At 47.7% G+C, this 22,707-nt stretch overlaps 7 protein-coding genes and 1 non-coding gene across 8 annotated transcripts; 2 read left to right on the forward strand and 6 right to left on the reverse strand.

Annotated features, from left to right (window-relative positions):
• Positions 1-5,100: 5,100 nt before the first annotated feature.
• BDZ83DRAFT_758740 (5'/3'-nucleotidase sure) lies at positions 5,101-6,077 on the reverse strand (the record flags this gene model as incomplete). The annotated part of the gene is made up of 2 exons (XM_060515082.1): positions 5,101-5,825; positions 5,897-6,077. 2 exons carry the CDS (start codon positions 6,075-6,077, stop codon positions 5,101-5,103), a joined length of 906 nt encoding a protein of 301 aa, XP_060357452.1.
• A 1,588-nt stretch (positions 6,078-7,665) lies between these two features.
• BDZ83DRAFT_594884 (glyoxalase) lies at positions 7,666-8,858 on the reverse strand (the record flags this gene model as incomplete). Its single annotated transcript, XM_060506745.1, has 4 exons — positions 7,666-7,861; positions 7,930-8,180; positions 8,225-8,392; positions 8,445-8,858. 4 exons carry the CDS (start codon positions 8,856-8,858, stop codon positions 7,666-7,668), a joined length of 1,029 nt encoding a protein of 342 aa, XP_060357453.1.
• Positions 8,859-10,114: 1,256 nt separating this feature from the next.
• Positions 10,115-10,196, forward strand: BDZ83DRAFT_t336. Its single transcript has one exon. It is a non-coding gene; the product is annotated as a tRNA-Ser (tRNA).
• Positions 10,197-10,580: 384 nt separating this feature from the next.
• Positions 10,581-11,689, forward strand: BDZ83DRAFT_644514 (acid phosphatase-domain-containing protein). Its single transcript, XM_060509759.1, has one exon. The coding sequence runs from the start codon at positions 10,608-10,610 to the stop codon at positions 11,472-11,474; it is 867 nt and encodes a 288-aa protein (XP_060357454.1). The 5' UTR covers positions 10,581-10,607; the 3' UTR covers positions 11,475-11,689.
• Positions 11,690-11,887: 198 nt separating this feature from the next.
• Positions 11,888-13,380, reverse strand: BDZ83DRAFT_594879 (CRAL/TRIO domain-containing protein; the record flags this gene model as incomplete). The annotated part of the gene is made up of 3 exons (XM_060506744.1): positions 11,888-12,495; positions 12,548-13,062; positions 13,175-13,380. 3 exons carry the CDS (start codon positions 13,378-13,380, stop codon positions 11,888-11,890), a joined length of 1,329 nt encoding a protein of 442 aa, XP_060357455.1.
• Positions 13,381-15,664: 2,284 nt separating this feature from the next.
• On the reverse strand, positions 15,665-15,985 carry BDZ83DRAFT_658238 (uncharacterized protein; the record flags this gene model as incomplete). Its single annotated transcript, XM_060511020.1, has 1 exon — positions 15,665-15,985. The coding sequence occupies one exon, from the start codon at positions 15,983-15,985 to the stop codon at positions 15,665-15,667; it is 321 nt and encodes a 106-aa protein (XP_060357456.1).
• A 739-nt stretch (positions 15,986-16,724) lies between these two features.
• Positions 16,725-17,807, reverse strand: BDZ83DRAFT_772126 (uncharacterized protein; the record flags this gene model as incomplete). The annotated part of the gene is made up of 1 exon (XM_060515372.1): positions 16,725-17,807. The coding sequence occupies one exon, from the start codon at positions 17,805-17,807 to the stop codon at positions 16,725-16,727; it is 1,083 nt and encodes a 360-aa protein (XP_060357457.1).
• Positions 17,808-21,017: 3,210 nt separating this feature from the next.
• On the reverse strand, positions 21,018-21,524 carry BDZ83DRAFT_658240 (uncharacterized protein; the record flags this gene model as incomplete). Its single annotated transcript, XM_060511021.1, has 1 exon — positions 21,018-21,524. One exon carries the CDS (start codon positions 21,522-21,524, stop codon positions 21,018-21,020), a length of 507 nt encoding a protein of 168 aa, XP_060357458.1.
• Positions 21,525-22,707: the final 1,183 nt, after the last annotated feature.

Raw genomic sequence — 22,707 nt, forward strand, 5'->3', positions numbered from 1 at the left:
AACTATTTAAATAGGATAGCTATAGTAGCGTTTTTACTAAGGTAGTTCGTTATTAAAGATTTATAATAGTATTAAATTATTTCTATTTAGAGCGCGTTATTGTTATAATCTAGGTCTTTATATTTAAAGATTTATAATCTCTTTCGCTAAGTTAGTTTTAAAAATATATTAATATTATATTTTATAATTTATAATTTAAGGCCTAACTTAAAGAGGAGCGCCCTAGCTCTGTTTAATACTACTTTATATATTTTAAAATATTATTTATCTTTTATTTTTATTTCGTTTTATTATTATTAAAGCTCTACGTTATTTATAAAAATATCGGTCTCGGGTAGCTCGGGTACTTTTATAGTTTCGGTTTAATAAATTATACTAGTCGCTAGCTAAATAAAATTAAAAATCGCTTAAATAATCCTTTCCCTCTCTTTTTCGTCGTCCTAGCTAGTTAGGGCGTTTTATTTATACTTAAAAAGCGTATTTAGGGCGGCTAATAAACGGTCTAAATAGTACTCGATTTTAAAATAATATTATAAAAGTTATTTTACTTAACGGCTCTAGTACTTAATTAGCTTCTATTTTTATATAAAATACTTTAATTTTTTATAATTTATAATAATTTTAAATCCGTAGGAGCTCTATAGCTCTACGTCCTACGTATTTAAATAGGATATTATAGCGAGGAGCTCTTTATTATAGATTAAATAATTATACTAAATAGGTATAAGCTTTTATAAATAAAAAGCGATTAATTGGCGTACGCTTAACGGATCCTTTTATATAAAAGAGCCTCTAAGTATAAATTTAAAGTAATCGGTTTTAATAACTATTACTAAGTTAGGGTTAAAGCTTTAAAATAAAAGCGCGGATATAAAACGCTTTTTAAATATTTTAAAAGCGGCGTTTTATTTAGCTATTTATTTAAACAGCGCCCTTTTTTTAATTAGAGCGTTAAAGGGTTCGATAATAATAGAATAATTATATATAAATACGTAATAATAGTTAATAAAGCTAAAGAAGCTTTTAACCCCTTTTATTATTTTAAGTATAAGCTATTTATAAATAATATATACTTTCTCTAAGTTATATATAATCCTTTATCCCGTTTTAAAAATAAATTTAATATACTTTATAATTTAAATAAAGAATTCGCTTTTAACTAAGTCAAGATTAAGGCCCGCCGTTACGAGGGCGCGTAATATCTATTATACTTTTTTTTTATAGTCCGCTTTTAATCTATTTAAATATATTAATATATCGTCTATATATATAGAGGCGAAGTCGTTAAAGAATTCTTTTAAAATCTAGTTTATATACTTTTAGAATATAATAAGCGCCCTAGTTAGGCTAAATAGATAAACTATTTATTTAAAAAGGCCGTATTATATTTAAAAAGTAGTCTTTTTTTAATACTTTTTAACTATTTTAATTTTATAAAAAGCCGCTATAACGTTTAGCTTTATAAACTACTTTATTAAATTAACTCTTTAAAAGGTTTTATTAATTAATAATAAAAAGTAACGGTCTTTTTATATAATTACGTTTAACGCTTTATAATTATAATAAAAGCGTAGGCCGCTTTTTAATTTCTTAATAAAAAGAACGGGGGCTCCAGCGGAGGAACTATTAGCTTAAATAAAGCCTTTATTAAATAAGTCTTTAAAAATATTATATAATATTAATAGCTCCTTATAGAATATAGAATAGAGGGGGCCCTAAGGGAGGGGCGCTTTTTATTTATTAAACTATTATTTAAAGTTAATTATAAAGTCGATTCTTAGCCGAACCGGTAAAAAGGGGTATACTTTAAATAGCTTAAAGAGGTCGCTATATTTTTTCTTTATTTATTATAGTAATTAAAAGAAGTAGTCGGTCTCGTTCTTTAGCTTTAGGGCTTTATTAATATTAATAAGGCTAATTATTTAGATCCCCGTAGTGTACTCGCTCGGCTAGCGCTTTTTTTTTATAATAACTTTATAATATAAAGTAATAAAAAAAGGGGCTCCTAGGCTTTGTACTTTATAAATCTTTTATATTATAGCGCCTTCTTTTTATTTATTAAAGTACGCTTTTACTTTACCCTTTTTATATTAAATTTATTGTTTAGCTATATTATATATAATATAGTTCCGTTTTATTTAAGGTTTTTTAAAAAATACGTCTATATCTAGGCCTTTAATAATATATATATATACCTTCTCTATATAGTTATTAATTTCGAAATTAAAAGCGACGACCTTTTTAATTATAGTTTAAGCGGATTTATTTATAAATTTATAAAGTTTACGCTTCGTTTTATTTATATATAAGAAGCGAAAACGGCGGGCTAATTAAAAGTCTATTATAAAATATATATTATATTTGTAGTTTATTAACGTTAAAGTCTTATATATTTTATTAATTTTTATAATAAATAGCGCTAAAAGCCCGTTTATAGTCTATTATTAATTAAATAACTTTTATCCTATCTATTCTTTATTTATAAGCTCCGGTACCCGATTTTATATTAGAGCTATTCTTTTCTTAAATAATATTCGTTATTATCCGAGTTTACTTCCTTTATATAGTGCTCTATAGGCGCTACTTAAACTATATAGGCTTTCTATTTTTATTTATAGTTCTTTATAATATATTTAACTTTATTATAATTAAAGTAGCGCCGAGTTTTTAGTTTTATTAATAGCTTTGCTTTTTATTCGGGCTTTGTAGCCTTTATAACTCTAATTATAATTATATTTCTATCGCTATCGATACGTTCTTTTATTATATAATATCCTTTTTATATTAAAATTTAGGGGTTACGCTAATTAAAATCGTAGCCCTCTATATTACTAGCTACTACTTAGACGTTATAAAAAAAGCTAATATATAACGATTTATTTTAAAACATAGCGATTATATATTTTTTTAATTATAGAGCTAAAATATAAATAAAGTATTAAATTATAACGTCCGCGGGCTATTTTTAACCTCTAGCGTTAGCTAAAGTTTTTTTAAATCGGAGTAAAAATATTACGAACTTCTCGCCCTTTTTTATAATTATTATTAATAATTTATTAAGGGCGTTCCTAGCTTAATAAAGGTCGCTATATATTTATAAAAAATACGCGAGGAGTTCGTTAAACCCTCGTTTTTTTTTTTTTTTTTTTTATAATAAAACTAGTTTATTATTTTTTAAACCCGAGGGGCGAGGTATAAAAAAATAAAGTATCTCCGTTCTTTATTAATATAATAAAATAATATATTAATAACGAGCTTATTATATATCTAGGCTTTTTAAATACTATATTCGTTTTTATTATTTAAGAACTTTACTAGGTTTAGTAAAAGCTTTTTATAAAGGGCTCTATTATTAAAGGGCGCTTTTAAACTAGTAAGGGTTTTATAAAAGTCGGGTTTTTTAATAAAAAGCGCGGGGGGTCCGTTTATTTATTAAAGCTATTTTTATAATAACTATAAGATCTCGTCGGACTTTTTATATTTATATTTCTGCTCTATTATATTTACTATTCTTTTTATTTCGCCCTATTTCTAGGCTTTTATTAGCTTTTATAGGCCTTAAATAATCTATTCCTAGGTCTATATTATAACTCCCGCTAATTAAGTACTTAGTAATACGTTAATAATTATATTTACCTTTATTATATAATATAATTAATAATAAAATAAATAAAAAAAAGAGCTTAAATATATTAAAAGTTTAGCCTATATAAATCTACGTTTAAGGGATTTTAATATATAAAATCTAAGCTAAAAAGTAGAGGTTTTTAGAGCGGAGGTTCTATAGAGGTTCTATAAAAGAAAAGCGCTTAAATAGGACCTCTATAAAAGCGGCGCGGTGAGCCGTAGCAGTATCCGGGCTGAGGCTCGGATCCACTAATCGGGTCTAGCCTGTAATACTAAGTTATGGAGAGAAGATAGCAAATGGCTAGGGTCGATCGTAGCGAGGACCATCAAGGCCTAACGGGAACAAGCATCGTATTATACTATATCGGGCGTTTCTTACGCCGTATTCCGTTTAGAATATTATTTTAGTAGTAAATAAAAGCGAGCGGCGGATCTTATAATTAGGGGAACTAATTAGAAGTAACTTTGCTGAACGACTACTTAAGTATATCCCTCTTGTCGTCCCTAAAGTCTATAATCCCTGAAATTGTAGATAGGAAGAAGAGAACTTACTTCTTGCCTCCTTAATATTAAATTTATAGTGAATGCGGCGGCCAGCCACGGCCATGGCCCTCTAACTAGTAGAGACATAAAGGCGATACCCGCTGAATCCATCTCTTGCAGGTCTTTTTTATTTAGGTAGAGACTGGAGAGAAACAGGAACCTGGCAGGTTCTGTCATATGACATGAATGCTCTGCGCTGATTTGCAGCTTGCTAGAGTGGCCACAGTGTCAGGGGAGAAAACTATTTAAATGAGCCAATAGTTGTACCAAGGCTGAAGAGTAGCAGGGCATGATCCAGGAGGAAACCCAGGAGAATAGGTATCCAAATCGTGAAGAGCAGGTGGCTCATGCTCGAGGGCGAGTGCGGCGCGGCGATAAATGTTGAGGCCGACAAGTCCCAGGTTCTCATCAATAGCCAAACTATATTCTACACTTTGTCATGCCACATTAGGCGGTCCTCAGGCATTATTCTGCCTGGTATAATATCAGAACAAAGGAAGATGATAGACTGTACATGGAACGGTTGTATTACAGTCTCTATTGGTCTCATGGAGCTTACTCGCCTGGCAACGGCATCAACAGTACTCAGAAGTACCTCTGTGTCTTAGGTAGGTGAGCATACCCCGTTTTGGGTCGTGGGCGTCGCCATAGCCACGGGTGCGTGGGATAAAGCTTCCGGATCGACTAGCTAGTACCGGGCTTATATGGCATGTGGCGACCTGCCCTGCCCAAGCATGTCCACGCAGAGGTGGCGCCTACCGAGTCTTGTCGAATCTCTTGTCTCGAAGGGTAGGCAACTTGGGCTCCCAACAATCGGTCGACGAGCCACAGCCTGAAACACTCATGGATCTGTATCACTCATGTGTTTATGAAGGATCATACTAAGTAACACACAGCTATCCCGTGGAAGAGGATAACTTCTCAATCGTTTCAAGGCAGGCAAGATAGAAAGCCAGACAACCGATCTAGCACAGGCTGCTGCTTGTCCTTGGACGCCGTCGTCTTGTCGTTGGAATCACCCACGCTCACGGATATGTAGCATCCCGCCGTACCGACAACCGTGTTCTCCTCGGGCAACCTCGCGTCGTCACCGCACGTGCTCACATCCGGACCGGACAGCAGTCCCGGGTTGATCCGGCTCAAGACCCACTTGAACTGGTCCGGGTCGTTGCACTCCGTGTCGCTGACCTTCGGGAAATTGACATTCAACCATGTCTTCTCCGGCAGGTACGGAGCGTCCCCGCTCACAATTTTATCCACCAGCCGCGTCGCGAGCTCGGCGTATACCGTGCTCCGCGCAGGCGCAGGCTGCGTGTTCCACGCGAGAGTGCCATCCGAAGAGCCGGAGAAGGCGATGGCGGGAATGCCCTTCGTGCCTGAAGCATAGACAGCGGTACCGACGGTGCCGGAGAAAGGGACCTGGAGCCAGAGGTTGGAGCCGACGTTAGGGCCAGAGACGGCGAGTTCTACAGCGGCACCATTGAATTGCTCTGGAGCAAACTGCTCGATACCGTAGCGCATGGATGTTACCGGGTAAGAGTTGACCCAGCGGAGGTCCTTGCGGGTCTCATTGAAGCCGACCGGTCCGCTGTTGGCTGCGCAGCTGTTGTACTGGCAAGCGCTAGTGCGCGGGCTCGGCTCAACGTCGAGGGAACCTGTGATGGATTTAGTGTTAGTGGACGTCGCGTTTGTGAATGAACCTTCGGATGAGTTTGATTATACATACTGGAGCCGGACTTGTTCTCGGCAGGTGCCGAGAGAAGGACGTCATGGCCGGAGGCTTTCAGCGCATCGTTGAAAGAGCGAACGTAGAGCTCTGCCCACCCGTCGTCGTTGGACTGGACGATCCGCACGCCCTGGACGGCGAGAGCCTGTGCAAGCAACACAAATGTGGTGTCAGCGCGCATCGTGATGTGAAATGGGTACACGGAGTGCGAAGTGGCTCGTAGTCCTTGTCCGGGGGTGAGAGGGAGGTGCGGAGTGGATTGGAGAGCGAACGGCTTGCGGCGGGATGCGTGAGGATGCAGGATCAAAAGACCATGTTTCTAGCGATGCGTGTGGCAGTCGTCAACCTTAAGTAAAGAGACTTCATTTCCCAAGGCTCACCCCTGGGCCGCTCAGGAACATCTTGTGCGAACCACGTCTGACACGTGCTACTGGATCGCAGACGAAGAGGGAGAGGGAGACCTTCCAGGCTTCAGCTCTCTGTCTACCCCGGTTGCGATGTGAAGCTGGCCGATGGAAGCTGCAGGCGGCGAGATGATCATCGACCGCAATATCACCCTAACCCCCGCACACCAATGATTGTCAGATGCGCCGATGCGCCCCTGAATCAGTGAAACCTGCCCCAAAGAGGCAAAGGGCCAACCGAGACAGCCGAAGCTTCTTTACCATCGCCCCAGTAGAGCTGCAGCTCGTCAATCGCCCCTCCTTATTGTAGGCCCATTCGGCCAGCCAGAAAGCCAGGAGACCTGTCGAAGTGCTTAAGCTCGAACACGTGGGCCTCTTGGCCGTTGAATTTTAACATTGCGCCGGCGACCGGTGCCGCAAAAGGGAGGCAGTGCCGATGGAGAATGCGACACTAAACGGGAAGACTAGGACAGGGGTTCGTTTGTCACTCTTCCTCCAAAGAAGCTTGCATCGTGGTGCAGGGGTACATGGTCGTCGCTTCAAAGTGCAGTCGAATGAACCCCGCAATTGAGGCACCTCGGTCGTCGATTACTTCAATACGGAGTCCTTACAGTAGATATTCGTGGGGAGGTGCGGAAAGTCTAATCCTCCCCAGATTAGGTTGCGAATTTCGTTCGTCAAATGGGTACGGTATGTGATAGGTGCTTGGAAAATGATTTCGTCCGAGGGTCAGACATCGACTATACTTCCGAGATGATATCACCGTAGGTCTTCAACATGGTTCTATTTTCTCGATGTTTGACAATGCATCATGAACCAGGTATCTCTTTCTTTTGGGACCTTGGTAACTTCGGAAGAGTAGCACCAGAGCGTAGTCGCAACTAAAGATGGACAACTTTCAGAATCCGCGGCACCCCCAAATAGCCAGCTCTCAGCTCGACAATCGGCCTGTGCTTGTCAGCTGGTCGATCGGGGCGAAGCCACAGCAAAGCCACTCCCCGTCTCGTCCCATCTTCAGCCAAGTGACGTAAAACTGGAACTTCACCGAAGAGATGTTCGGCCAGAGCGAGTCGGTAGCGTGTAACGGTGTCGCCTTGTGGTAAACCTGAGCTTGCAAACTCCGAGGTCAAGTAAGATGCGAGCAGAATGTGTGGAGTTACGAACTTCGCGCTCCAAAACTTCGAATATTCGCCATGATGCTGCAAAATTCCTGGATCAAGGGTGAGCCACTGTATGTCGTCATATTCCGAAATGGCGCAAGGCGATTAAAATGTAATTGACCTTCTGCTGGAAGTTTGTGCCGAAATCCTATGCACTACGATACATGTTTTTGCTACAAGAAAGACACTGAAAATCTGCCCGCTATCACGCCAGGAAAGTCGCAGGCACCTCCGGACCTGTACCACATCTGTTAGCATAGGTTATATCTTTCGGGTACGGTTCTAACTCACCCCAGATGTGTAGATTATCCGGCGCTGCGGGAGTGTGGTGCGTCTTCTCCGTGTCATCAAGCAGGTCCCCATCAACGTAGTGCTCCATGATGAAGCCGGAGGGGTCGAACCTGTTCTCCTGTCAGCTTTCCATGCCGTTTTCCACGTATAGGAAAGCCACTGGGGATAGCTAACTCACCAATAATCAAAGATTTGACTTCCCATAATATGGCGGCCTACGCCCCAACAAAGCGTGTGACCCTGTTCTCTCAGCCAGTCGTGGCCCAGCACCTGGGTGTCAAAGTCGTGCGTTTCGAACGAGGAGTGGTGGACGTGGAACTTGGGGCCCTCAAGGAAGAAGAAGCAGTGGTGGTCAACGAATTCCTTGCCACGTGCCAGTCGAAAAAACACGGTAACGCTCTTGTCCTTATTGTCAGGGGCGTGGACGAGCTGCACATCATAAATGTTAGGATGACTACAATCTAGCTTCGCACGCCTGGAATACTCGCCTCACTCGGGTACAGGTTGAAGTTGCTAGTGTAAAACTCGTACGCCTTGTCAAAGTTCGTCAGACACACGCCAAAGTGGCCCAGCTTGTGTACTGGTGCCGGGCGCTTGGTGAAACGCTGCTTCTTGTTAACATCGCGATGCTTCTCTTCCGGCTATATTCTGATCAGCATGAGACTCCTGAATGTCTTCATATGTAATGCTCACGAAGTTGAACTTGAGATTCGGGAATCCCGGATCCCTCCTCTGGATTGGTGTCTGGTTGTACACCAGATGCAGTGGCCAGCCGTCGACGGGGTCTTTGAACGTCACACATTTACCGCCGCCCGGCACGTCTTTGAGATCATGGACTTCTGTTGCGCTTGGCAACGTCTTGGACGCGTACTCGAGGTCCTCCAGAGACTCCACAACGAAAGCCGGACCTCCGAACTCGTCCTCCTCTGCCTCTTCGGCGCATAACACGAATGGCTCGGTACCATAGCCTCGGTAGAATGTCTTGTTCCCTTTGCGCTCGAGTTCGTAAAAGCCAAAGTCGTCGTAAAACTTACGAGCTTCTTCAATGTTCTTGTGCTTGTAGAAGACGTGCGCCAGGCGGACGAGCTGGATCTTCCGGTCGGGCATGGTGGGCGTAGCTCGTCGGTGCTGTGACTGTGAAGACCTGTGGAAAAAGGTTGACTGTTGGCGCGAGGCTTTGGCGTCGAGTGTCGCTTTGTAAAGCAAGCAGGGCCAGAGCCGTCTTATATTTAGCCTTGGAGCTTACATCTCACCGGCGGAAATGCCGTTGGATGGGTGATTTGGCCATGTTTGTTCCCCCGCACTACCCCACTACAGTCCATCGGACGTCACGCACGCTCGGTACTTGCGCTGGAGGCGTCAGAGTCCGGCGTAAAAGGAGTTGTGGTGGCTGCAAGTCCCCTATTCTTGGGCGCTGTTGTGGTGTAATTTCAGATGGCGCGGTGCCGAAACTCAGACGGCGGTTCGAGGGTCGTGGCGTTCGGAGAAAGTCCTGGCTTCCACTAGGATGTTTCTCAAGATAATCCTGACAAGCCCGACGCGCCAAGGCTGAAGCTGCCTCTCATCTTCTTAGAATCACCATACATCGACTTGGAAATAAAACAAACCTCATCCTTTTCCTTCAATTCAAGTGCCGAATGAGCCTACCGGATGAGTCGTCACGTATCAGAGCTCCCTCGGCACACGTTGAAGGATGGGCGAAACATGCTTTCTGACGGATGGCCATAGCTCTCGGGGCCAAAAAGTAGTCCCGAACGGATGGAATCAACACATAAGGTTCCTATACTTTGCCGGGACTTAGCCACTCGCTGAACAAGCCAATGTTTGCTGGCTCGATTCGACTCTTCTCTTCCTATCATTAGGACGTGGGGTATTGCCATCGCGGGGTGCATCGTCGGCATGTTGCCGGCGGGGTACAGAAACCCGAAAGTCCGTAAATCCGCGGGTTTCTGGGTCAAGTTTCTCTGGAACAAACAGGGGCGGCTGCCGGGAGTTGTGTTGACCGAAGCTGCGTCGCCGGCCGTCATAGTTGCAGGAAATGCCCGGCCGGCCCCGTCGAGATCGGTTCAGGACATTTGGAAGTGGGCCAACCGGCCGGATGAATCGCCAGTCTTCGAAGCTGTCGGAGCCGAAGTTCAAGCCGGCCCTCTGCCGAAAGAGGATACTAAGCTCCGACGCCAGTCAGCATAGGAGAGGAGGCAAGGGTCTATTCGGAGCATTACTTCTTCACCGCCCTGTTGAGAGTATCACGGCCCTCTCTCCAACCGAAGCCCCAATCCACCACCACACAACGCAAAGTCACATCCTTGGGCTCATGGAGACGCCCTCTCCATCATCCCCGCTTGAAAGCGGATTCCTCTTCTGGCGTTGTGGCAGAGTGGTCTAATGCGCAAGACTAGAAATCTTGTTCCTTCGGGAGCGTCTGTTCGAATCAGGCCAACGTCGAGACATGCTTTTTGCCCGCTAGGACGGCGGTCATGGGCTCATAGAACGCTCGTGTTTTGCTCGTTGAGTGAGGCAGATACCGCGGGCACGTGGAAAGTCGAAAGCAGATGTCGCGGTAGGATGGAATTCCGGGATGCATCTAGACGACCTAATGTTCTCCATTCTTGTGGGCAACAATTAGAAGGAAGACAGTCGAAAACGAAATGTTGATGGACGGGAATTGGAATCTCCATGGTTCTTTCCTCCCAGCTCACCATTCCAAATTTTTCGCACCTTCCCGAGGGAAATGCCATGGCCCAAAATGCCGCCTCAAGTACGTACCTTAAATGAGTGGGTTCCTGTGTGGATGGGCAGGCACCCGCCATAAAAGCACGAGCCAGGAAGGTACGTACTCCTTCTTCGCTCCCCACCATGGACGGCCAGGACGTTCTGACGAAACTTATCGCGAGCAGTCGCAATCGGCACTTTACCCCTCCTCCTACCTTCAAGCTCGGTCCGTCACTTCTTCTGAACCTGCAACAATTTCCTACGTCTCCTGTTCTTCGCCTGTCTGACTGCTTCGCACCTACTACAGGGCTCATCAGTTGTTCCTCCCCCACCGACCCGATGCCAAAGAAACTCTCAAAGAATCCCCAAGGCGGGAGCACCACAAACCTCGGGACGCCCTCGACCTCGACGACGAATTCCACCTCCCTCTCCCTCCCTCGAATCCTGACCGACGAGCTTCCCCTTCCGAAGCTCATTGTCTTCGATCTCGATTACACCCTCTGGCCCTTTTGGGTCGATACACATGTCTCCGGCCCGCTGAAAGCCAATGCGACACATTCGGCAGTCACAGACCGTCACGGCGAGTCCTTCGCCTTTTACCAGGACGTGCCGCGAATACTCTACACTCTGCCACTGGCAGGCATCAAAATCGCAGTCGCGTCACGGACGTCGGCACCCGATCTAGCACGGGACATGCTCAAGCTCCTGCACGTTCCGCCGCCGAGTGCCGAGGAAGGAGGGAGTGGCAAGAAGGAGAAGACAAAGAGGGCGCTCGAGTACTTTGACGCACCGTTGGAGATATACCCTAGTAGCAAGATAAAACATTTCGAAACCATATTCAAGAAGACGGGCATTCCATTTACGGATATGCTGTTCTTTGACGATGAGAGTCGAAACCGGGAGACGGAGAGCCTGGGCGTCACCATGCAGCTCGTGAGGGACGGTGTGACGTGGAACGAGATCGAGAAGGGTGTGAAGGAGTGGCGCAAGAGGAGGGGACACTCGGGATAAGTGTTCCTTGTACGACTGGATGGCGGGCCGGGTTTGCACAAAAAGGCGTTTGGTGGGTTGAATGATGAACTTTGGTTCCTGTTGCACTTGCACACGGACAGGATAGACCCGATAGATTGGATGGGGAGACGGGATGGTCCAAACCTAGAATTGCCTTCTGTGCGTTTCGCCTAGGGTCGTTGGGTAGATGGGACGATACAACGTCGTGATACCAAATGCTATATTATTAAATAGATGTCCGAAATGAATCGATAAAGATGTTACTCCAGCCAATGTTGCCTTGCCCTGCCAGACCTACTCCATCACCATCGGGGTATTAGATCAAACCATATCCAGATCACCAAGCAGATCGACCCTGCCATACCAAATATGCAAACCCCAGTCTCGAAGTCTCATGCCCGTTTATCACTAGTCTATGCCAGTCCTGGTGGGGGCGTCGACGTGCTGCCCTCGACGTGTTTCTCCGCGACCTGCTTATCGTCTGCAATGGAAAGTTTCTGCATGCCGGCCTCTGGCACATCGGCGGCCTTGACAGGCTCCTCTGTCTCCGTCTTGGCGGCGGCCTCTTCCGTCACGCTCCCTTCCTTAGTCGCAGGTGTTGCAATCGGTGTCGGCTCGGCAGCAGGTACCTCGGCCTTGGGCGGCCACGTCTTGGGTACGGAGCAAATAACCTCATTCTGCTCGACGCCCTTGACGCTGCCGATACCAACGCACTCAACGCGGGTACCATCTGCGGTCTCGCGCCAGATAGCAGGGCGTGACGTGAAGCGGTCATGGCCGGGTGCCCACTCCACAATTCCCTCCCATGCGGAGTCGACGGTTGGCTGGTCGCCAAACTTGAACTCGAGTTCGCCGCCGTACTGCTTCGGGATGTTACGGGGTTCGATGAACTGCTCGAGTGTCGGGCGGACCTCGTGGGGGCTGAGGATGAAAATCTTGGAGACCGTGATCGGGTCGAACCATCGCTTGATCCAAGCCCAGACTGTTGAGAAGAAGGCAGGGGCACCGATGATGAAGATACCTGGTTAAGGCCTGTCAGTACAGTCAAATGATGGTGATGGGTGTCTGCTTACGATCGAGAGTCTCTGGATAATGCGCTGTTGCGAGCTGACTAGCAGCCTGCATGTGTCCCTTCAGATTCCAAAACTGCTTCAAACTGACCCCCGAGATATCAACGATGTTGGTGCTCAGGGTGATGGGAGCTTCGCGGTGCTCGCGATCTCTGAGCTGCGTCGACAGCGGCTGGGTGAAGCGAGTGAGGTTCTCGTACAGCGCAAATAGGCGCATCATGCCCGCGGGCGTCTTGCCGTCGAACTTGGCCTTGCTAAAGGTCGATTCCTTGCCCAGCTTCTCATAGGTAGCGACCGTCTTACTGTCTAGCTTCTGGACCTCAAACAGGTAGATGGGAATGCCGCGACGGTCGCGACGGCCAAGCCATTGCGGATACAGGCGACGGGACTGCTCAAAGGCGTCGAGCTCGATGGTCTGGTAGAGGACGTCAATGTCGTTGGCGGCGCGCCAGGCTTCCGTGTCTTTGAACTGCGTGAGAGCGTCTTCGGGGACCCATCTTCGTGCGCGAAGGTATCGGCTGCAAGATAAGGCGGGAAAAAGTCAGCAAAAATGCCCTTCTCGTTTGCTTCCGGATGTTCCGGCGCAGTAGGGACTGCGGCAGAAAAAGAGGATCTTGCTGAATAACTCACAGCAGAGTCGGGTCGTCGTGGGAAGCTGGCGGGCCTGGCTTGTACAGCCCCTTCTCCTCAAGCAGCGTCCTGAAGGCGGCGAGCTGCGTCTCCTCGTGCTCGTTGAGGTGACCCAAGTGGCCATGAGGATACCCAACGTCAGACACCGTCGAGGCGTGGGACTTGACCCTGGCCGCGGGGTCAGAAGCTGCGGTATCGGTCGTCATTGTATGTGTATAGGACTGTATTATCTGGTGTCGGTTTCGCAGACAGGAACAAGTGATGTGTTACAAAGAACGTAGTCCTCGTCGCATTCGCACTTTTTTTTCTTTAATTTGAAGAACTTCTACTCGTCAGCGTAACAGTGCGAGGTCGCTCGGAGGAAGGGTCTGGAGCGTCAGCCCGGCATGACGGGCGGACAGCGGCATGGGGCGGGCACGCGGGATCCATCCATAACCCATCTGGATCCAGTGTGCCAGTCCATTTCTCTTTGATGTGGTAATCGACCTGGGATTGAGCGGGAGAATCTGGCGTGCGGCGTGCCTGGTGCGCTGCAGGTCTCTCAACCAACCCCTGTGACCAATCCTTGTCACCTGTCAGCTTACCTTATCATCCGCCGCCTCCGGCTCCGTCAACCCGACGATCCCGGCCACCGGACGGACTTTTTTACCCGGTGTACTGTGTACGTACAGGATGCTTTACGTCATACGGTAGAAGCGTTCCATCTCGGACTTTTCGCATTTTCTGTCCCTTCAGGATACCATCATTTCGACAACGCGACTGAACAACAGGCCTTGATTCCGCCGTCGTCTGCCTACATCAATCTGAAAGGACTGCAAAGGTTGCTCAACGATTTATCCCTCGCTGCCTTGCATCATGCAGGCGCCCCATCGGGCCGCCAGCCTAGGTTCTTAGTGCTCATCGCACCGCTGCACCGCATCCTTTGGCGTGTCGCCGGCCAATGAGACGAAAGTGACAGGCCAAGGCCTGCGAGTCATGGTGGAGACGGAACTTCAAACAGAGAACGGCTTTGAAGGAACCAAACATCCGTCGCGTTTGTCCAGAACCAGGCCAAGCACACCAGGTACCCAGCAAACAACGATTTTGTTGTGTGAGAACCAGCTTTTTCTTTGTTTAACCACTGTCCTCTGGTTTCTCGCGAACGACTCGGTCACAGGTGTGACTTCTGGGGCAAGTTCATGCACCTGGAGGCTTGATCCTCCGATTCAAATTGCCAATGCCTCCGTTCGTCCAATTAGATAGGTGTACGATGAATCCACTTCGCCTAAACTGGCAACATCCTAAGATTAAGTCTCGGGTTGGCTCAGTGGGTTCCCGAGGATACGCGGGTGAGCATCTCGAGCATAGTTTGATGGTTCGAGCAGGCTGCGAAGCGATGCATCTTGCGGGCAGCTGTGTGTTGCGTCTCGACCCTTTCCGAGATAACACGGATTTACCTTTCCCTGCTTTGCTTGTATGGTTTTTTCTTCTCTCGGTACTCAGTCGATAGCTTCAGTGCCATCTTATTCGCCGTCATCATGACAGATGGGTGCCAATGGTGACAGCGGGAAGCAAATGATTCTCGGGACTTCGTCTTCATACAATGGGTATGCGTGTAATGAGCGAATGAACAAGTGGCCTGTCATCGTGGCTTCTGGGCTCGTTCACACTCTCGGCTTCATGTGGGCTTTGCCAGACACGTTCAGTACCTAGACGTGTGGCCTGATGTTTGTAGACCTCTAGCGCCAGTACCATTTCCGAATACCTATACGAGCTCGCACATGCTTCCAGTGCAGTGTGCCAGTGCATCCATGGCGACATAAACCCAACGGGCAGCGCTATATGCCATCATGAGTTGGGTCAAGAACCTGCAGTCTTGTTATCACAGGAAGTCCAGGCGATGATTTATGAAATGTCTTCTTGCAAGTCATCAAGTTTCATTTTCTAGTAACGGCGAAGTCGTAATTGAAGCATTCTCAACAGCTGCCAGATGCCTATACCAGGAGTAGGTACGTTTCTAGGTTTAGGCCTTCGACGAGTGAAGCTCATATCAAGTAGTCTCTAACGCCTCCATTCTGCCCTCTTATCTTTGTCCATCCTGTCAGCTGCATATTGCACGTTGTCGTGTTGATAACTTCCAGCACCAGGGGCTATCTCAAATGCCTATCTGTCGCGATGACTCTGATCATCCGTAGCCTCATCATCATTCACCCGGTCCTCGGTTAGATAATCACCGAGGCCGTTGCTCGCTTGCACCCTCTATTTCAGCGCGAGACTCGTTCCTGTCTCTTACTTCCAATAGATAGCCGACCTCTACTGCATATCTTGATGCTCACGTTGCAACTTGTGGCCTTGCAACACCATCTGAGATTAGTCTGCTGTAAGGTATCAGTTCCCGAGTTCTTCTTGACACCTTGGCCATGGAAGTACTGTCTTATTTATCCGATGCCATTCGAAGCCGAATTTTTCGAACAGCCTGCGTGCGCCACGCAACCGTGTCTCTGTTCGAAACTAGTTCATTTTGCAGAGATCGAACAGCCATTTCTGTGACTGTATGCCTTCTTCCCTGTTGCATTTGCCCGCTGTGCATGTAGCGAGGGTGTGGAAAGACCACCATCGGAGGTGGTAGCCGTCGTCGACACAGAAGTCGTGTACGTTGACCTTGTTGATATTGGGAGGGTAGTGGATGTTTTCTAGCTGCAAACACTCTTGCCAGCACTCGGGCAGTTCGTGAAGCGGAAGTGGTATTCTCGGAAGACTGTCTGGGTCCTTTGGGCCTCCGCCGGCGGCAATGAGAGGCAGTACAGCAAGAAGAATAGTTGTAAACTTCATTTTGGCCGTTTCCACAATGTTAGTTTTGATAGATTGAAGTATGACGGTTGATGTGGTGATGAGATGTGTGCTTGATGGGTTGTTGTTGTTGTTGTCTCACGGACGAAGGTGTTGTATGTGTGTGTGTGTGTGTGTGTGTGTCTGTCTGTGTGGGAAACTGGCGGGTTTCCAAGCCCAGCATTATGGGAAGAAGGTGGCACTCTACACCTTTCGAGAACCTCTCTGAACTTGCCCGACCCCTGAAGAGATGCCCGCAACTCTGAGATTACTCGGAGTACCAACTTGTAATTGAACTTTGATAACCTCAGACCCTGAGGGGTAAGACCTTGGGTGGCAACACGGATGAAGATTCACGACTCAGATTGATTGAATAACTGAATAAGACGAGGAGTGAACTGGTAGGTGAGGAGGATTCCTTCATTCCCCCTGGTAACTCAAGTTGGCTGCGGGGCTATCAACTGCAAAGCTTTTAGTCATGAAGGCAACAACTCGAGAGGCGTTGGATTCAGTGCGGCATTTTCTAGGATTGAGGATACCTAGAACATAAGTGATGATGAAGTGGATGTACGGGCACCTCCAGCAACATAATTCGCTTTTGACACATCTTCAGGAAGGAGGAGAACCGAATTGATGTGATCAAACTCTAGCAGTTAAATACCTAGTGGCTCTACCATATCAACATGTTCAAAATATCAGTGCGCGATGCCCAAATCTCCTTCGATAAAATGCTGGATACAGACTAACTGCTGCTTTCATCCTCGGATCTAGGATGATTCTCGTTGAGCTGGTCCTCTGCAGCACGAATGATGTCCACACTAGGTGACGAGACCGAAAAAGTCCTAAACATTCTATTGAGATCTTGAATAGCATTGGACATTGACTCCTTGTCAACCCACTCTCTGAATGTGGGTGACGGCAGGATCACCAGATCCCGGAAGTGCTTGAGCGCAATTTGATTCGATAGAGCCACTCGGAGTGGTAGCAGGGATTGGTCCGGCTCTTCAAATATGAGCTCAAGCTCACGCCTGCCATCTGTGGCATCGTCAACGAAACTGGAGGTACTCATATTATCGTGCTCCTCCACTCGAGGATAGTCGATGATGCAGTTGATCTGAACAGTTCCGACGCTGAGCACAAAGGATCTGAGAGTGGATCGTGGCCAGCGTAGGCAGCCACGCGACTCTAGGTATTCCATATAACCAAAGACCTTGTTCGTGAAGGCGCTAGGTTCCTCAAAGTATTGAAAATTTCGGTATAACTTGCGGAGGAAAAATTGTATCGGTGTCCGCATGCCCTCCCAGGTCCAAACACTCGTGGGGTCGACGCCATGACGTAGGAGCAGATCCACCTTGGCCTCGAAAAGAGCCGGAACTTCCTCGTTCAGGGCATTATGCCAGGCATGGCCGGCAAGTTGCGGCGTGAGTTCGCAGGTCACAGTTGCTCCGCACCCGAATAGGAAGTCCATCAGTTCGATAGAGTGCCCGTCCGCAGTTGCAGCCTCGGCGAGGGCCATGTCAAGCTCTCTGGCAAATTTCGGATTTTGACTCATCATTTGGTTCTTCTCAGATTGTTTGTCATTTCCCATGCCATGGGCTCCGGCCCTGTGAATTATCTTACACCCATACTTATCTTCTTCTCTTTCACAATGATTCCCGAGTGTCTCTAAGATCACCTCCATGGCCTTCTTCTTGCACTCCCAGAACTCCTCCTCGGAGGCGTAAGGCGCGAAATCTTTATACCAGAACGTCATGTGATAGCGGCTTCTGGCTGCGAGTGCGAGAGACCCAAGTCCTGTTGCATCATGGACTTGAAGCCAGTCCATGGTTTCACGATACTGTGAGCGTTTGAGAACATCTATACTGAAGACAGGTTCAGCTCCATTACTGAGAAGGACGTTGGCAGCCTTGAGGTGACCTCCCAGGAGGGCGTCGTGGAGGCAGCTGTCTAGGTAGTATTGAGGTGCAACACAATCTGGCCTGATCTGGCTTTTCAAAACCCGCAGAATGATATCGCTTTGGTCGTTCCGCACCAGCCGCAGGAGGACAGCATGGTTTCGAACAGCTTTGCGGTACAAGAGCGGTGCGATATATACGGCAAGACCGCGACAGGTGAGTCGGAGATGGCGCAGGCATGAGAAACTGAGGTCTGAACAAGCTGCAATTTGTAAGATAGTCTCGGGTGGTAGAGATTGAAAGCAGGTCATCCTGACTTGAGAAAATCCGCTCAGTATCTTATGCTGAGAAATGAACGATTGACTTCGTACGGAACCAGCTTTTCGCTCACATGAACGGCCATCATCGTAGAATCTCAGAGCTGAACAGCTTTATCTACGGTTCTGAGATGTTCAAACCAGACGCGGTACCCGGGAATGATCAAGTCTTTGATTTTGACTGTGTTCACAACGAACAAAGAAGCTATTCACAGCGAAGTTCACCACAACCTGAATAGCTTCTTTGTCTGCCTGGGCCCGGATGGGCAACGGTGCGTTGCCGTTTTTTTCAAAGCGGGGCCGCTTCCTTTGCCCCCACCACCAGAAGACACCACGACGTACGTGGCGAGACCATTCATCCTGATGCTGTTGATCAATTTGCAAGCTTGAAGTGTGACTTTGATTCCAGGCGAGTAGGATTCCTGCAACGTCCATCTTCTTCGTTAAACATGTTTTACCTCGGCGATTCGTAGGCGAGATGCTCCTGGCATCGACTTCCAATAGAGAGGAACTACAACACTTACAAACATTTGCGCGTAGAAACAAAACCTGAATTCCTGCATTGATCCTGGGAAAACACTGAAGTTATCATTGGCATATATCTCAACAAGACCTGTTCCCCCATTTGCTCGAGTAGGCAGGAGCTGAAGAGAGCGCTGACAATCGCCTATCGGAGGTTGCCTGTCAAACGACGGATCTGAATGCGTTGCTTCTACTACGTAGGGCATAGCTTATCGACTCCAAGTGCATGTGTCCCGAATGGCTTCCGCTTCAAGTATGCCCTGGTGTTCCGCACTCCATCCCTCGGCCCTCTCCCCTTGCCCTCTAGATAATCCTCCATGTAGCGGATCCCACTACACCAAAACGATCCTCTAGCTTTTCCAAGCCACTCACGACGTCCCTTTCCACCAATGCCCTATTTTGTCCTCGAAGTCGGCATTCTGTCTGGACTTGGCAATTGTTTGGGAACTGGACGAAGACTTGTGGTCAGTGGTCAAGCTGGAGCACCGAGTAGTTGAATTGAGACATACCGTTCGGTGACCAATTGATCTGCGACATCGTAACGCATCTTTGTGCCTCTGTCAAACCCTTCCGCGCCGTCCGAGTAGGAGCTTCGACGCAGCCACAAGCGCGGCCAGACTTCGAGTCAAGAAGCTGAAGCACAAGTCAGTGATTCCAAACAATGCCATGAGCAGACCTCCAAATACTTGTTACTTGTTGGCCCACAAAGCGATGAGACCGTCGTCACCTGTGTCGAAGCATCAGTACCTTTCCATCATGGAATAAACATCAAGATGTGACGTACTTGATCCTGATTCAAGTACTGGTGTCCATGGCGTTGATTGGTGGTGGCTTGCACGTCCCGTTACAACGCTCGACTGCAACTTTGAGCTTGCAGCCTGTAAGCTCCAGGTAACTGGATTATCATGACGCCAGCGCTGCGAGATGTGTCGTTCTGGTACCTGTGCTGATCAGCAGCTGCAACGGTGGATCGTGACGAGGGTACAAGCCTTTGGGTGAGCACGGGTAGGCCACATCTTTCTACCGCCCTAGCATCCACGCCCCGGGTATGTGAAAAAGACAAACGGATCGTCCAGTTGCGTGCAATTGATCCATCTGCTGAGAATCATGGTTGCGCATGCAAGTGCCCATTGAAGGAATGTTCTGTGAAGAATGCTTCTCAGCTCAGCGCCAACCTGACCCCTTTCCGTCTGTCGATAAGCTTCTCTGATGTGAAGGTTCCAAGTGACGAGATCGCACCAAGAAAGAAAGTTGTAAAATGATGAATGACTGGCGGATTGCCGCCTGGTGGCCGGGGCATATCCTCCGCAGGCCCCGAAGACAGTCGCTGAGAGTCAGCGAATGAAGCTGACTCCAAGAGTGCCGATGCAAAGCCGAGAGATGAGTGCCAAAGAGCTGGGTGAGCGAGTTGTGTATCGCCCTTGCTGTTCCAAGAATGAAATGTGAGAGATGCCCGGCTGTTTCAAACAGAGATCGACGGATGGTTCAGTGTGGTGCTTCTGCTGCCTCAGAAGCAAGTTGGAAGATAGAAGATTGCTCGAAGGATTTGAGGGTGCGAGGAGTGCCAAGCTCCTGTGACATTGGGAATGAGATGAATCAGAGGGGTCGTTGTCATGTGATTTAAGGAGTTCCTGCTGTCCCAGACACATGGGGAGAGTGCAAAAAAAGAGAAAGTGTGATCTGTTGGGTTCCTGTCGCTGGAGGAACGGGAAGTGAAGAATGAGATGTGTTGGGCCATATGTTTGCTTCTGCCGCCCCAGAAGAAGATGGGAAACAAGGAAAAGAGAAAAGTCCAAACAAGGTGATTGAGGTGTTTAGTGTCGAGCTCAAGTTGCCAAGAGAACGAAGTGAAGAGAAAGCATTTCTGCGGCCTCAGAAACGCGAGGTGAAGGTAAGAAAGTGCCAAAGAAGTTGAAGGATATGTATGTTCTAAACTCCCGATGACCAGGAACATGAAGTGAAGGCCGATCCGGTCCAAGTTGCCGAATTGCAGTGAAGTGCCGAATTTCTGCTGCCCCAGAAACGTGAAGAGTAGCCAGGAATGGCCAGAGAAAGATGTGTGAAGTGTTGATTCCTCCCGCCACAGGAAAGTGAAGTGAAATTCAGAGATGTTGAATAAAGTGAGTTATCGGTTTTCTGCTGCCCCAGAAACGCGAAGTGAAGACAAGATTTGCCGGAAGAGTTGAAGAAAGACAAGTGAGTTGTCAAATTCCTCTGCCAACGGAAACTGAAGTGAGGGAAATGAAGTGATAACCCAGAATGGAGTGTTGCGTCAAAGTGGAGTGACGCGTTTCTGCTGCCTCAGAAACGAGATGAGAGAAGAAGGTTGAGTTCGCGAGTGCCAAGTCGCGAGCCGAGAGTGTGGATGAGAGAAGAGTGTTGAACGTTCCTGCTGCCCCAGAAACAAGATGATAGGTGGAAGTCAAGTTCACGAGTGCCAAGTCGTGAGCCAAGAGTGAGCATGAGAGAGAAATGCTGGTTGTTCCTGCTGCCCCAGAAACAAGATGAGAGAAGAAGGCTGAGTTCGCGAGTGCCAAGTCGCAAGCCGAGAGTGTGGATGAGAGAAGTGTGTTGTGTTCCTGCTGCTCCAGGAACACTGTGCCAAGACCAAAGTAAGAGAAGATGAAAGACTTGGTTGAAAGTGTAATGCCGAGTATCTGTGGCCCAAGAAACATGAACTGAACCGTGACCCAAGAGCTTGAAGTCAAAAATGTGAGAACTACCGAAACAGTTTGCCGAGTTTCTGCTGCCCCAGAAACGAGAATGTTCGGGTGAGAGACGTGATGTGTGAGTGTTACGTCTCAACATTGTTACGTCTTAAGGATGTTGAAGAGTCAACCAAAGGTCATCGAATGGTTAGAATGGAATGAGGACAAAGGGTCGAGTTTCTGCTGCTCAGAAAACACGTGTGGGGATGGTCCGAGTGCATGGAGAACCAAACTTGACCAGGGATGGATCAAGGTGAGTCGTGGATGAGGAAGAACCCATCCATGTGCCGACCTGAAGCAGAGTCCAGGGGTGTTGATGATTGAGAAGCGAAGGCGCTGTCCATATCGATTGACTGATATGTCAGTCAGTCAGCTGATGTGCCGTTGAACTGATGTGTTGTTCAAGCGATGTGTCGCTCAACTGATGTCTCGATCGACTGATGTTACATCCGATGTCCGTGATTGTGTCGGAAAAGAGTTGTGTCAAGAGTCTGTGGAGACAGCGTTGAAAGAGAATGTTGTTGAGTGAAGAGTGGTGGTCGAACCTCGAGGCAAGGTGTGGATGACTGCCGAGGTTGATGACCGAGGTGATGAGCCTCTATTGATTGCAGTCTCGCAGGTAGCTGTGCAGACTTCCTGTCCCAAAGCCACATTGCAGATGGTATGATGGATATGCAATGGGCCCGGAGTGATGAGATGAGTGTAGAGTGTTGAGACTGCAAGAAACCCTGGGGTGAACAATGCCTGGCGTGTGTTTGATCGTAGGCAAGAGTTCGAAGTCACAGAGTGTGTCCGTTGAAGTTGAGAGTGAGTGTGTGACTTGTCGAGAGTTTGAGGAACCCAGGGGTGGCAGGTTGTGTTCCAATGATAGAACAGTGACCCGCGGTCGCGTTGGCTTCGTCGTCTTCGATCGCCCGATCGCAATTCCGACTACTGACAGCCGACACCAGCGTGAAGGTGCGACATTGTCGGCCTTGTTTTTTAAAGAGGTTGTCATCCTCCAAGTCCAAACGAAATTTCGAATGGATGGGCGAGGCCTTTCAGGATCATCAGTCCTGAGAAGGCGTAATACATATTGGTGTGCCTGTTTGCACGGCAGGCTGCATGTATTGTCGAGAGTAGACTGGGCGAGGCGAGTAAATCCGACCTCAAGCCGTCACAGCGGGGCGCGTAACCGACCGCCAACCGTGTGCCAGGGCGCGACGAGGCAAGTAACCGACCTCAAGTCGCCGGCCCCCGGCCAGCCTAATCCTCCGAACTCCAAATGCGTCGGCGCCGCGAAA

Source organism: Colletotrichum acutatum (assembly GCF_030867785.1).
Source record: "Colletotrichum acutatum strain CBS 112980 chromosome Unknown BDZ83scaffold_260, whole genome shotgun sequence".
Taxonomy (NCBI): Eukaryota; Fungi; Ascomycota; class Sordariomycetes; order Glomerellales; family Glomerellaceae; genus Colletotrichum; species Colletotrichum acutatum.